The sequence below is a fragment of the Cygnus olor genome, chromosome 6 (assembly GCF_009769625.2).
Source record: "Cygnus olor isolate bCygOlo1 chromosome 6, bCygOlo1.pri.v2, whole genome shotgun sequence".
Taxonomy (NCBI): Eukaryota; Metazoa; Chordata; class Aves; order Anseriformes; family Anatidae; genus Cygnus; species Cygnus olor.
Genome location: NC_049174.1, coordinates 26,152,029 through 26,164,160, shown reverse-complemented (window position 1 = coordinate 26,164,160; position 12,132 = coordinate 26,152,029). Strand labels below are relative to the sequence as shown.

The 12,132-nt window shown below is 40.0% G+C and overlaps 1 protein-coding gene across 35 annotated transcripts in view; it reads right to left on the bottom strand.

Moving 5' to 3' along the window:
• CLASP1 (cytoplasmic linker associated protein 1) overlaps positions 1-12,132 on the bottom strand; it is a 164,232-nt gene that overhangs the window by 82,696 nt on the left and 69,404 nt on the right. For 30 of the 35 annotated variants that reach the window (XM_040561483.1, XM_040561492.1, XM_040561482.1 and 27 more), the window contains 10 exons: positions 10,124-10,276; positions 9,088-9,161; positions 8,210-8,302; positions 6,823-6,968; positions 6,031-6,166; positions 5,221-5,291; positions 4,203-4,262; positions 3,444-3,521; positions 998-1,165; positions 147-196 (listed from right to left, as the gene is read on the bottom strand). In XM_040561483.1, coding sequence (XP_040417417.1) covers positions 147-196; positions 998-1,165; positions 3,444-3,521; positions 4,203-4,262; positions 5,221-5,291; positions 6,031-6,166; positions 6,823-6,968; positions 8,210-8,302; positions 9,088-9,161; positions 10,124-10,276 — 1,029 coding nt within the window. The remainder of the gene's footprint in view (positions 1-146; positions 197-997; positions 1,166-3,443; positions 3,522-4,202; positions 4,263-5,220; positions 5,292-6,030; positions 6,167-6,822; positions 6,969-8,209; positions 8,303-9,087; positions 9,162-10,123; positions 10,277-12,132) is intronic. The other 5 variants (XM_040561463.1, XM_040561498.1, XM_040561499.1 and 2 more) reach the window with 1 other exon arrangement.

The window sequence follows — 12,132 nt, the reverse complement described above, 5'->3', positions numbered from 1 at the left end:
AATTAAAAAAATTACATAAGGTTCCATTTTTAAGGAGCAGTAAACAGCAAAGTTGTCCTTTGCACAATGCAGTATCAAAAATTCTCATTCTACTTCGTTGCATTTCCTCAGCAACACCTCACTGTATTTTCAGCTACTACTCTCACCTCTAGATGTAGTACTTCCAGTAGGACTTCTTTTGGCAGACAATGGACGGCTAGAAGTAAATAAAAATATTTATTAAAACAAAACTGGTATTTCACAATCACCAGTAATAGTACTACTCTGTTCCCTCAATACATAATTGAGTTAATAGGAAGTTATTCACATTCAGGAATAGACTGACAAAGCTTATTGTGTAAAAATAAATATAGCACCACCATAAAATTCTTTACAAATGCACTAGGAAAAAAATATTATGTATACTACTTGAGCAAGAAGACATCTTTAAGAACACTTTTTGTGGATATAAAGAGTTGTGTTAGTATATTATGGGTATTTTTCATATGTGTCTAACACTTCAGCTGCAGACATTTGCAGCTTAATTGACTATCTCTTCAAGAGAAGCTAGAAATATGAATGTTTCAGAAAAGTTACATACTGATTTTGCAATTACAACTCTAAGTTAGTTTAGGCATTTTTTCCTCTTATACAGTAAGAGGCCATCTCACACCTCTAAGATGAATGCTAAACAAAGAATTTCAATCCAAGCATTGTTTTCAGCCCATCTGGAAGGAATGGCTAGCAATGTCTTCTGAGCACAAAAAGCACCCAGAAGTTATTTATGGTGTCAAGATAATTATTATTTTTTTAAGCCAGTAATGGAGTTTTCCTGCATTTTAATATACTGTTAACTAAAAAAACCAAAATTGACATAACCAAGTGTTGAGGCCAAATGAAGACCAGGTGAGACAAGCATAGCTCAGAGTACCCAAAGCAGCTCCTCTGAATTTGAGGAAGCCATCGTTATCTCTGCAGTTCTTTACACCAAGAGAGGTAGTGATACTGAAAGACTTACTTGAGACTCTCCTGGGAGCTGGAGGAGGAGCGATCCGATTGTGGCAAGGACACAATGCTGTCAGAGTTCTTCAAATGCGACTGCAGGGCCTTCTGGTAGGAGGACTCCAGAGTGTGGTACAAATGCTCTGCCTCTCGGCTGAAGTGACTGTGGAAACCCCAGTAACACCTGGAAACAAGGCACAACGCTAGTAATATTTCCTTGCCATATTTTAACAGTCAGCGGAGCACAGGTACAGTCAGAGCCTTTTCCGCTAACGGCATTAGCAGGCTCATTAGCTTATTCATTTCGATCATCTACTGCCTCCATGATGCACTTCAGACATGTCGCTGAGTAGCGCGATGAGCTGGAGGAACAACCCCAGAGAAGAGAAAGCAAACAAAAATAAGAAGAGGCACACCATTTGTGACTTTGTGAAAACACAAGTAGTCAAAAAAGCTTTAATAGAAAAGAAATTGTTGTATCTCTGTCTGTCTAACGTACATAGGAGATAGACCCAGACTAGACCCATAACTAGACTGATGCCAGTTTGAGACTAGGTCCTCAAAGCTACTTCTAAAACAAGCCAAAAGCAGAACACACATGCATGGGCCTGATTCAGGAAAAGCACCAGCAGGTGTTTCTTAAGTTTAACAAGCAGCTCTTATACATGCTGCAGAGACAGATCTTCTGTAGTGAGCTGAAGCTTCTGATTGTCTTTCGTGAAGAAAAAGAATGAGATGTTCCTATAGACTTCCAGTCAGTGTCATGCTGAAAGTAAAAGAGCATTGCAAGATCAGGGAAGGAATTCCTCTCTGGAACAAATCTCCTGGCTGATGCTATAACACCATTCACTCTCATCACAAAGGAGATGAAGGCTCTCAGCGCTTTTCAGGAGGCAACTAATGGGCAGTTTAAGAGCGAGACTGTTAGCTGAAATGAATCAAGAATTGTTTGTATGTGCCAGTCAGTCCTCAGAGAAGTCACATGCGTTCTCGCATCACTAGAAGGAAACAAATTTGTCTCACAATCAGCAACACCTAATCAAGAACCATGTTCAGGAAGGACATGTTCCGCTACAGGAAGGACATGGACGTGCTCGAGCGAGTCCAGAGAAGGGCGACCAAGCTGGTGAGGGGTCTGGAGAACAAGTCTTACGAGGAGCGGCTGAGGGAGCTGGGCTTGTTCAGCCTGGAGAAGAGGAGGCTCAGGGGCGACCTTATCGCTCTCTACAGTTACCTTAAAGGAGGCTGTAGTGAGGTGGGGATTGGTCTGTTCTCCCACGTGCCTGGTGACAGGACGAGGAGGAATGGGCGAAAGTTGCGACAGGGGAGTTTTAGGTTGGATGTTAGGAAGTACTTCTTTACCGAAAGGGTTATTAAGCATTGGAACGGGCTGCCCAGGGAGGTGGTGGAGTCACCATCCCTGGAGGTCTTTAAAAGACGTTTAGATGTAGAGCTTAGCGATATGGTTTAGTGGAGTGCTTAGTGTTAGGTCGGAGGTTGGACTCGATGATCTTGAGGTCTCTTCCAACCTAGAAATCTGTGTCTGTGTCATGTGAAAAGAGAATTAAGCTTGTTTTTTAAAGTCTCATGCCGTTCTCCTTGCTCTCTATTCACCTTAAGTAGTCACCTGCTGTGAAGTCTCAGTGCGTACTGTGTTCTTCAGTGATGCACATTTTCCCTTTCAAAAGGATTTAAACAGTCCTACCATGAAATAGCTCTGCTTATAACACACCATTTAGATTAACAAAATTTATTTAGTGATTTAACAGCACCCTCTTTCTGAAAAATGTTCCTGTCATCTTCTGTTCACAAAAACATGAAAACATGATGGTAGTGTAGCAGCACAGTACTTTAAGTGCAAACACATTACTGGCAATGCAAGAGATCAACAAAAGAAAAATGCAAACGTGTAAGTTTCCTATAGATATGCACAAAGATATTATTTCTGTGTCAAAATATTTCCTTAATTTAGAATACCATTTAGCAATGTACTAGCACATGGGCTTTTGTTTCAAGAGTAGCAGATAACCCAGTCTTGCACACAGGCCAAAAAGGAAACACATAACAGCATTGTTATGTTAAGTAGAAGAAATCTCAGTTAAACCCAATCACCTCAAATGTCAAATGACAAAGCTACTAGTTGTCGACACTAAAATCTTGTATGTTAAGCTCAGGTACATATTTTACCTGCTCAGACAGGTAAAAAGACAATAAACAACTAGAGAACAAAGCAAAATAAGCACCATTAGAAACCAGGAAATAAATATATAACTGAGCCCTATGTGATCACTTCACATGACATCTCCCGCTAAGAGCACACTCCCTCAGCTTTAACCGAGTGTTAGCCTCACCTGCCACTAGAACATTGCTTGTCTGGACTTCAGTTTCCAACATGCAACACCTTAAACTCACAATATAAGGGTATAGAAGGGGAAGAAAAGACACCAATAGCTTCTACTTACTTTCTTGCCTCTATCCTGGCTTCAGAGTCTGCATCGTGAATTCCCTTCTTTATCGTTTCAGCTAACACTGATATGTGTCTGAAATAAGAAGGAAGCATTATCCAGCAATATAGAAAGACGTGCTACACTTACAAACAAATCAATAATCTGATTTTGCCTTGGTCTCAATGAACAGAGTTCATCACATCCTCCTGTTTCCATGCAAGAACATTTGTAGCCTTGATTTATTTACTCTAACCCAGTTTTATTTCACTCACATTGCTGAGTAGGAAAAGGCAAGCAGCATTCTTCATAGGTCTGTCTTTAGTTGGTTAGTTTAAACTACTTGGGTGTAAAAACACTCTCTTAACCCTTAAATAGTCTTGGGCAGTCCAGGGGCTAAGGAAACTGGACCGTTCCCAATTGTATCCCCAACAATTCCTTCCACTGTTCATTAGTGTGAACTGCTGTACAAGCCTGAGATGCTCCTGCTAGATGTGTAGCAGCCTTTAGCTCATCATCTCACTTTAGGGTACAAATCTATTAAATTCATAGATTCATTCAGACAAGTGTTCCAGGGCTGGCATGAAGAGATTCACTGAACTCTGCCTGCCAGAACTACAGGGATGAATAGCATGCATGTACACGTCAGTACTTTTCTTACCACAAAAATCTCTGCTACATGACAATCTCAACTCCAAGACTGTCCTTTCTACAGGCCTAACCTCCCCAGACATTAGTAGGTGAGAATTAACCCACTTACCTGTTTTCAGAGCTTACCTTTCTAGGGAGTGAGTTTGCCACTCCTGCAGCAGCAGGTCTAAAAACTCAAAACAGCGCCTGAGAAGAAAAAGGAGAAATGCTGAGTTCTTTTAACTTAAGAAGCACCCTGAATTCACCGTACCTGCCTCTGCACAGCAGCAATCGTTTGTTATGACACTGCTTGGGACATGAGATTTCAGTAAAGACCCCAATAAAAATAGCAACATCTCTATAAATGCATTCAATAATCAACGTAACTGGAGTCACCTCTCCACAGAAAGTTCTGATGAGAGGGTTTTAGATAAAGTAACAAAAATCCCCAAATCCTGCTTCTTCATTATACAGGACACAGATGTAGAAGATCCAAGTTAATCCTACTCAGTACCCCTTAGTTCAAACTTCATATGGAAACTTCATGTTTAGCTTCTCTACAATTTCAATCTCCCTTCCTCATTTCAAGAAATGAAGGCGTTTGTGCGCCATCACTTTTTTCAAGGTTTGTTACTGAATTCATCAGCTACAAAGACTTTCTTTTCATTTAACTAGAAGAAAATTAATCTGTATGGCACAGGCAAGAATCTCCAAGTGAGGCAGCTGTACTGGAGCACACTTAGATTTTCAACACAGAGAGGATCATTAGCACATACAGCTCAACTTCTAGATGACAATTATCACTGAACATTACTTCTGCTGACTGGCTCAAAGAAAACATGTCACTAGAAAGCTAAGTAGTGGGGAAGAGAAACACGTCTGTTAAAAAAAACTAATATGACATTATAAGCAAGCACAAAGATTAATTTAAAGAGCATTTCTTTGAGGAAAAGCATCTTTTCTTATCTGCAGTGCTGTGTCTTATACAGAACAGCTGACTTTGAATTTGATCCCAACTCATGAGGGCAGAATGAGGTGCATTCTCTGCAAAAATGTCTATAATAGCCCTCTTCATAAATAAAAACAGATACATGAACGTTATCAAAAAGTACATGTGAACCTATTTACTGTTAAACAATAGAAGAAACTCAAACTAAATGCTCACCTTCTAACTGCGACAGACTTGGAGGTACAATTACTAGTTATGATGGGTATTAGTCGAGGGATGTGCGTATGCTAGAACAAAAGGAAGAACAAAAACAGGAAGAAAGCTTTACACTGCAGTTCCATGGAATGAAAAGCCATTTCCTCTAGCCACCTGAGACCTGTACATAAATATTTTTGTTCAGTTCCAAAAAATAGAACTGCCAAATAAAGGAACACTAACAAATATGGACAGATTTTTATTATTAAAAACATATTTTATCTCTAAAAATATCTTTAACAAATTTTATTTTCTTCTATAATGACAGGCACCAATGAGTCAAAGAGCTGAGGTCACCTGAGGAGGATCTAAACTGTCAGTGGTTACAACTTAAGAGGTGTCAAGCTATCTACAGCTTACTCACTGCATCATTAGGCACAGTCATCTTTGCAACCTAACGGTTTTTGGCAGCAGGTGCTGCCCAAGAGGAGTTTTATAGCACAATTAAGAGCATAAGTCTGTGCTGCAAGTCAGGTTTAAAACCAATTTAAAGAAAAAAAGTTTGCTCATCTCTGAGGGATATAAACATCTTACTCTGTAAAAAAGCATTTCTCCTACCATTTCTATTACTTTTTCCTACTATTTTGTAAGGACTGATCTATCATCACTTATCTACACAAGGCTTCACGACATCTAAGGCAGACAAGCTTAGCATAATCAGAAAAGCAGATTTGGCATTTGATCTAATTTTCCTTGCAGTGACATTCATATTTTCTCAGAAACACCACAGCATTTGAAATTGATAATTGTTCTCTTTTGACTTATACTTACTCGAATGATTAACCTAACTGCTACAACACCAGAAGTGGCCATGACTTTGGCACTATTTGGAATTAGATTAAAAATTGTTGGCATAATGGCTTCTGCCCCATGGTCAAACTTGTTTCCCAGAACTGATGACAAATGTCTGAAAAACAGAATGAAGTCATGCTGGTAAGTGTGCTGAGGATTAAGAGTGTCAGATTGTACAGAACATCTGACATTAGCATATTTGACATCTCACTCTTCACAACTGGCACCTCCTCTCCAACTCCAGAGGACACTTTCAGAAATAGTTCCTTGACTTTCATTTCAAACTTATATTCTATGTTCACCTGAACTTTGAGAAACAGTAGGTTTGTCATGAAATAAAGTAACCTGTGCAGCTAAAAATTTGTTAACAAACGAGGTACGATGCTGAGTACAAGTATTTCTCTGAAATTGTTAGTTTGTATTGCAGTTTCTCTGAAGTCATCATTTTTGCCTTCGTATGTATGAATCCCCCCCCAGTCTGCTAGAAATACTGCAGCACCCTTCTTCTTGTTCAATGATTCTTTTCTCAGAACATGAACATAAAGCTTGTTCATTCATTCAGCATATCTTAAATAACATCATTTAAAACTCAAGAATACAGGTTTGCACACCTTCAGTTAGTAGCCTACATGGTTTTAAATGGCTGTAGCAAAATGTCCTGCCTATTAGTATGTAGCACTAACAGCGCCAGTCACATCCTGAATGTGTTTTAATCAGCATTTGTTCCTGTTTCTACAACACATTTTAAGTGTGTTTAGAAAGAAAACTTACCCCAAGGTGATACAAGCCTCTCGCACTACCTGAGACCGCAGGTCTTTAGCAGATAATTTAAATGCTCCATCCAAGAGTCGCAAGTGTTGGAAGAAGTTATCATATTCTGCAGCTCCAGCCAAGAGTAAGGAGCGGATCTTTTTCAACTGTTAGCACCATAAAACAAAGCAGTGACTGTTAATGAGCAATATACACAAGGACAGTTACGTTCAGGGCTGATACTTGGTTCCCTGGGTCCCTGCACAACTACACGTGTTGAGGAATGCCACTTCTTAAAGCAGTCCAAGCAATTTTTATTTCAGATCTTATACTCAACTCACAAGCTAACATATGACGAATGCAGAATAAAATAAGCATGCTAGCTGTTACAGGAATCCAGAAGTGCTGCATACAGCCACTCCTACTTATCATTAATAACCCAAACAGTACTTTTTAGACCAAAAGTTCTCCTCTCTTCCCCCTTAATAACTTAAAAGACTTGGTTCATACTCAGATGACTGTTACACTGACATATCTAGAACATGTCCATTGACTTCATTAATTATCTGGCTCTACTGGAAGTGCAACCCTGACCTCATCCAAATAGCATATTTGCTATTAATACTGGGACCACAAAATTTCATCATAGAGACATTCTTTCAGATAACTCCATAGGTCCTGATGAATACTGATGCATATGTACATTGCCTCAACTTAAGCTCACTGCTCTCACTAGAGCAAAGAAAAACGAAGTACACTGAATCAGCACAATTTGACACTCAGATCTGTGATATATGATTTGACAGACATGTCAAAGTTGCTATACCAGTGATGAAAGTCTACTGTGTATAATATTTATACTAAGGAACACAGCTCATGTCAGAATATAAGACTGAATCTTGCCATGCTTATAATGCCTGATTTCACACTACTACATTTCCCACAGTCATAGTCATTTATTCGAATTTTTTAAGTGTGTAAATTTTCTGAATTGTTTTGTATTTCCTTTTTGCAAAAGTATAAATAAGCTCTCTCTAGGCAAAATGACATTCTGCCTTGTCAAGAAGTTTTAAGAGATTCTGAATCCCACTTCTGACATTTTGATTTCAGCATCTGCTAGCAAATTTCTAGCTTCACATCTGGAATTCCTGCATGACTTCCAGTTCAACCTGATGTTGTCTCTCCAGATTCTTTTTATATCAAAAATAGCAATTTCCTCCACAGATGCGGTTTAAATTCAGTCTCATAAGGAAACATTTCCCCAAGCTTGGGGAAACATAACAGATGTTCACCACTTAAAATGCATTTTTGCCTTGCTCTGAGATTTTCCCAGTATCCTCTTCATGGGATAAGTTCACTGCAGGAAAACCTTGTATTAATAGAGTTCATATCAAAAACCACTACTCACAGCAGATACTCTTTGTTCCCAGTCATGCTTGTCATCTGATAGTATCTCTCTTATTTTGTTTATGGATTCCTCAAGATCCCGGCTAGAATAAATCTGTAAATTTAAATACAGAGTAGCAACATAATGTGAGATTTACTCCAGAAAATAAGATCATTTCCCACCTACATTCTTTTGTCCTCTACCCCTCAATGCTCAACTGTCACATGCTAGTCTTGGACATCCTAGCTAGTTTTGCATAATGAAAAGAATTTACATACTTCCTGCAATCAAAAATTATTACATGACCACATGATGATCAAAGGATTTTACTATAGTTTTGCAATTTTAAGTGGAATTCCTGTAGTGTTTAGCAAAAGAACAAAAGTCAGTAAGAAAAGTTAAAAGTCTAATGCATAACTCAAGCTGTGCTCAGTTGCCCCAACAGGTAAACTCCGGTGAAGGAGAGGGGATACACATTTCAGCTACCCAGGTAAATCTACCAGCAAAAACGTGCTATCTTGTCATAGCACTCAACAGTGATTCTGGAAGTACAAATCACCTTTACTCTTTTCGGTTTGCATACAGCACAGACGAAATGCAGGGAGGCTTTTGCTGACTTAAGTTTTTGTTCAACCAGACAGCGCTATTCAACATGCACATCCAGTTCCAGCTCAGCGTCCTCACCACAATCCTCCTACCCCCTTTCCCTCCACTTCTAAGCATTTCACACAAACTACTGGCAGCTACTACCACTTCAAAGTTGCCTCCCTACAACTTTCAACTTACCTTCCCCTTAAGATTTGCCAGCATTCAAGTGAAGCTCAATTTGTCAGTGATTAGATCCTACATCCATCTTCTGCTGTTTTGTGTTATGTACTTTAGCAGACAGTTCTACTTACCTGAACTGTTGGGACATCTTCAAATGCCTTAATGAAGTCTTCTTCATCCACAGCACCTGCTCCCTCTTTGGCTGCTGACATGCATATGAAAAAGCCTTTTCAATCTTCTTATCAACAAGAGAATCAATTAAGAAACCACTAGCTATCTATCAAGGTACCTAATCAGGAGAAAGTTCACTACCCACACAGTCTCCCAGTGCTGCAAATGTAATGAAAACAGAGGCAGGGAAATTCAATGCCAGTTACAGACTGCATATGCACAGCATCCTTCAACTCCTAGGCACAGAGGGCACATTAGGGAAGTCATTACAGTAGTCACTCAACAGTTAGAGGGGACATTCTGAAAGATGAAAGGGAATATTTGCTTTAATTACATAGGAGATTTTATTTTAAAGGATTTAATCCTATCTATAATAGATGAAGGTGCAGATCTCCTGACAGGTACACAAATAGACAAATGATAACGAAGATAAATAGACACTGGAATATTAATCAGATTAGAGACTGGGGCACAGGGAACTTCCTCTGTTTCTCTGGATGTTTTGTAATGACATTTAGAATTATTGCTCACATTCAGAATTATTGCTCCCTTTTCTTTCTCACATTCACTACGAGCAATGCCCAAAGGTCTTAGAAGAAGCCAACATATCAGTTGTAGGTTGCACAGGCCAAAGTTTAGCACGTAGCTGTTAGCAGCCTGCCTCAGTCCAGCTGCAGAGTTGCAGCTATAAAAATAAAAATTCACACTCTGCATCACTGGCACGATTTACTCAAAGCCCTCAGTGCACAACTGCACAGTTCCAACCTTTCACAAATGCAACAACATGCATTATAGAGATGTGGGGGCTGTTTGACCCTCGATGATTCTGGCATTTCAACAAACACACATGTAACGGTCTCACATGGGGATAATCTGTTACTGGATCCTCAGGGCCAATCTGAGAATTACACAGCCCGAAAGTCCATGAAATAAGTTGAAACGCGAAGACTACATATACTTTGCGTAGGGGTAAATTCATATGTCCGATCAGCTTACTTGAGGACTTGGATCCCAGAGGCGCAGACCCAAGTCTGCGGGTAGTCCCCATCCCAACCCTACGTGAGTTTGCAGGGGCCTTTGAAGATGTAGAGGAGCTAGCAGAGGAAGGTCTGTTCCCATCCACAGAGTCTTCATCATCAAAATTTTTATCTGCCAAAAAAAAAAAAAAAAAAAAAAGCATAGTCAACCGTAAGTCTGATGAAGCAAAGAGACTTCACAAGGAGCATGCCCACGTGACGGCAAACACATTACATGGTCTACTGACACCTGAGTCAGGTCTGTTCTGCCAGTTCCCAACTTGGCAGCTTCTTCATGCTAGAGCCCTGGTTATTCAGGAATGACTGCCAGCCACTGAACCCTCTCTTATGCTACTGCAGCCACTGCATTATAATGCTTTAATGCATGTGTCCAGATGGAAAGAATAAACCACAGACCTACAACTAAAAGATTAGCCACAGCTAATACTTAAGGTGTCTATAGTCTGTATCTGATGTTTTTGCTTCCAAGAGCTATTTCCCCATGGGTTGCAGTAAAACCAAGAACACGAGCAAATCCAAGTATAGAAAGGACCAGGAAGAGATGGCTGCCCCTTCACACCATCCTAACTATCCCAACCATAGCACGAGATGAAGAATAAACAGACTAACCCAGGAAAGATCACACGGCAACACCTATGCTGTTGTTAAGCTACAGATTTTTCTGTTTGGGACCATTAATCACAAACCCAACCCAGAGCTACAACCCCACATTAACTTTTTAAACCATCAGCAGAATTTGTCTACAAGGAAACAGCAAAAGTTACCTTAAATCCAAAAAAAAAAATGTATTGGGTTAATTGAAGCTTAGTGAATCCTTTGTATACATCTAAAGAGAATTGCAGGCCCTACTTCCAGACACGAACATATATTCACTTGAAGTGAGTTACAGCCACTTTGGTTCTTGGTGAAGGTCACTTCAATTCCAAAAGAGTGCTTATACTGCAGTTTTACACAGATTAGCTAATCCACTTTGAAAACTGGCCTTAGGTTGAAGGGTGACAAAACATTTGGACAGCTGATGTAGATGGTGTGTATTGAGGCTAGACACACACGCACACACTCCCCATCACTTCGCTTCTCCACACTAATGCTTCATTCAAGACTTGAGACCTGGTGCATGCCCATCTCTACCCAATAGTCCAAGGTATGCCCCCCCTCTCCACTGTTTCAGGAATATTTCCTGAGTGAAATATCACTTAGCAAATGACACAAGCAGGTGCTTTAATCCATCCCTGTTCAGGAAAGCACCTGGGAGTATCAAGTAACAAATACTGGCTCCTAGTTAGACACTAACGAGTGAAATTCAATACACATTGAGAGCTCTGAAAGTAAGAAAATAAATTAATAACAGTAAGACATTCTAGGGAAGGCAAAAAGAAAGAATCATGGAACGGCTTGTATTGACCTTAGCCTTAGCTTTCCCTGCCCCAAATGGCTCACTAACAGCTGGACACAGAAGACCTGTAAAGGGATCATCTAAAAACCTAAAACCCCCATTTGTGAGCTGCACACCCACGTGATGCCATACTCCAGTCACAGCACTGAGGTAGCAGGTGGACAGCACCCAACATGGTCAGAACGGTGCCCAAGGACTTGTTCCATTACTGTTCACGTTCAAACAGTCTGGCAGTATGGGAAAGGGCTAGCAAAAAAAGAAACTTCTAAAGGAAAGCAGGGGTAATAACAGGTACTTCAACTATTGTTCAGGCAAAAGTAAACACACGAACTTTATCAAGAAGTGTCAGGTCATAGAGCTAAGGCAAAGAACAGCCACGTTTAGGATGGGGGATCTACCACAGCACCCTAAAGCAGCCATGCAGAACGTGCTACCTCCCTATCAACACTGATAACCTTCCGTTCTGATGTACATGAGTCAAAAACAAGATATATGGTTTGACAAGAGCTCAGGGAAGAGCTATGAGAACGATTAAAGGATTGGAAAATGTGTTTTAATTAAATCAAGCGAAA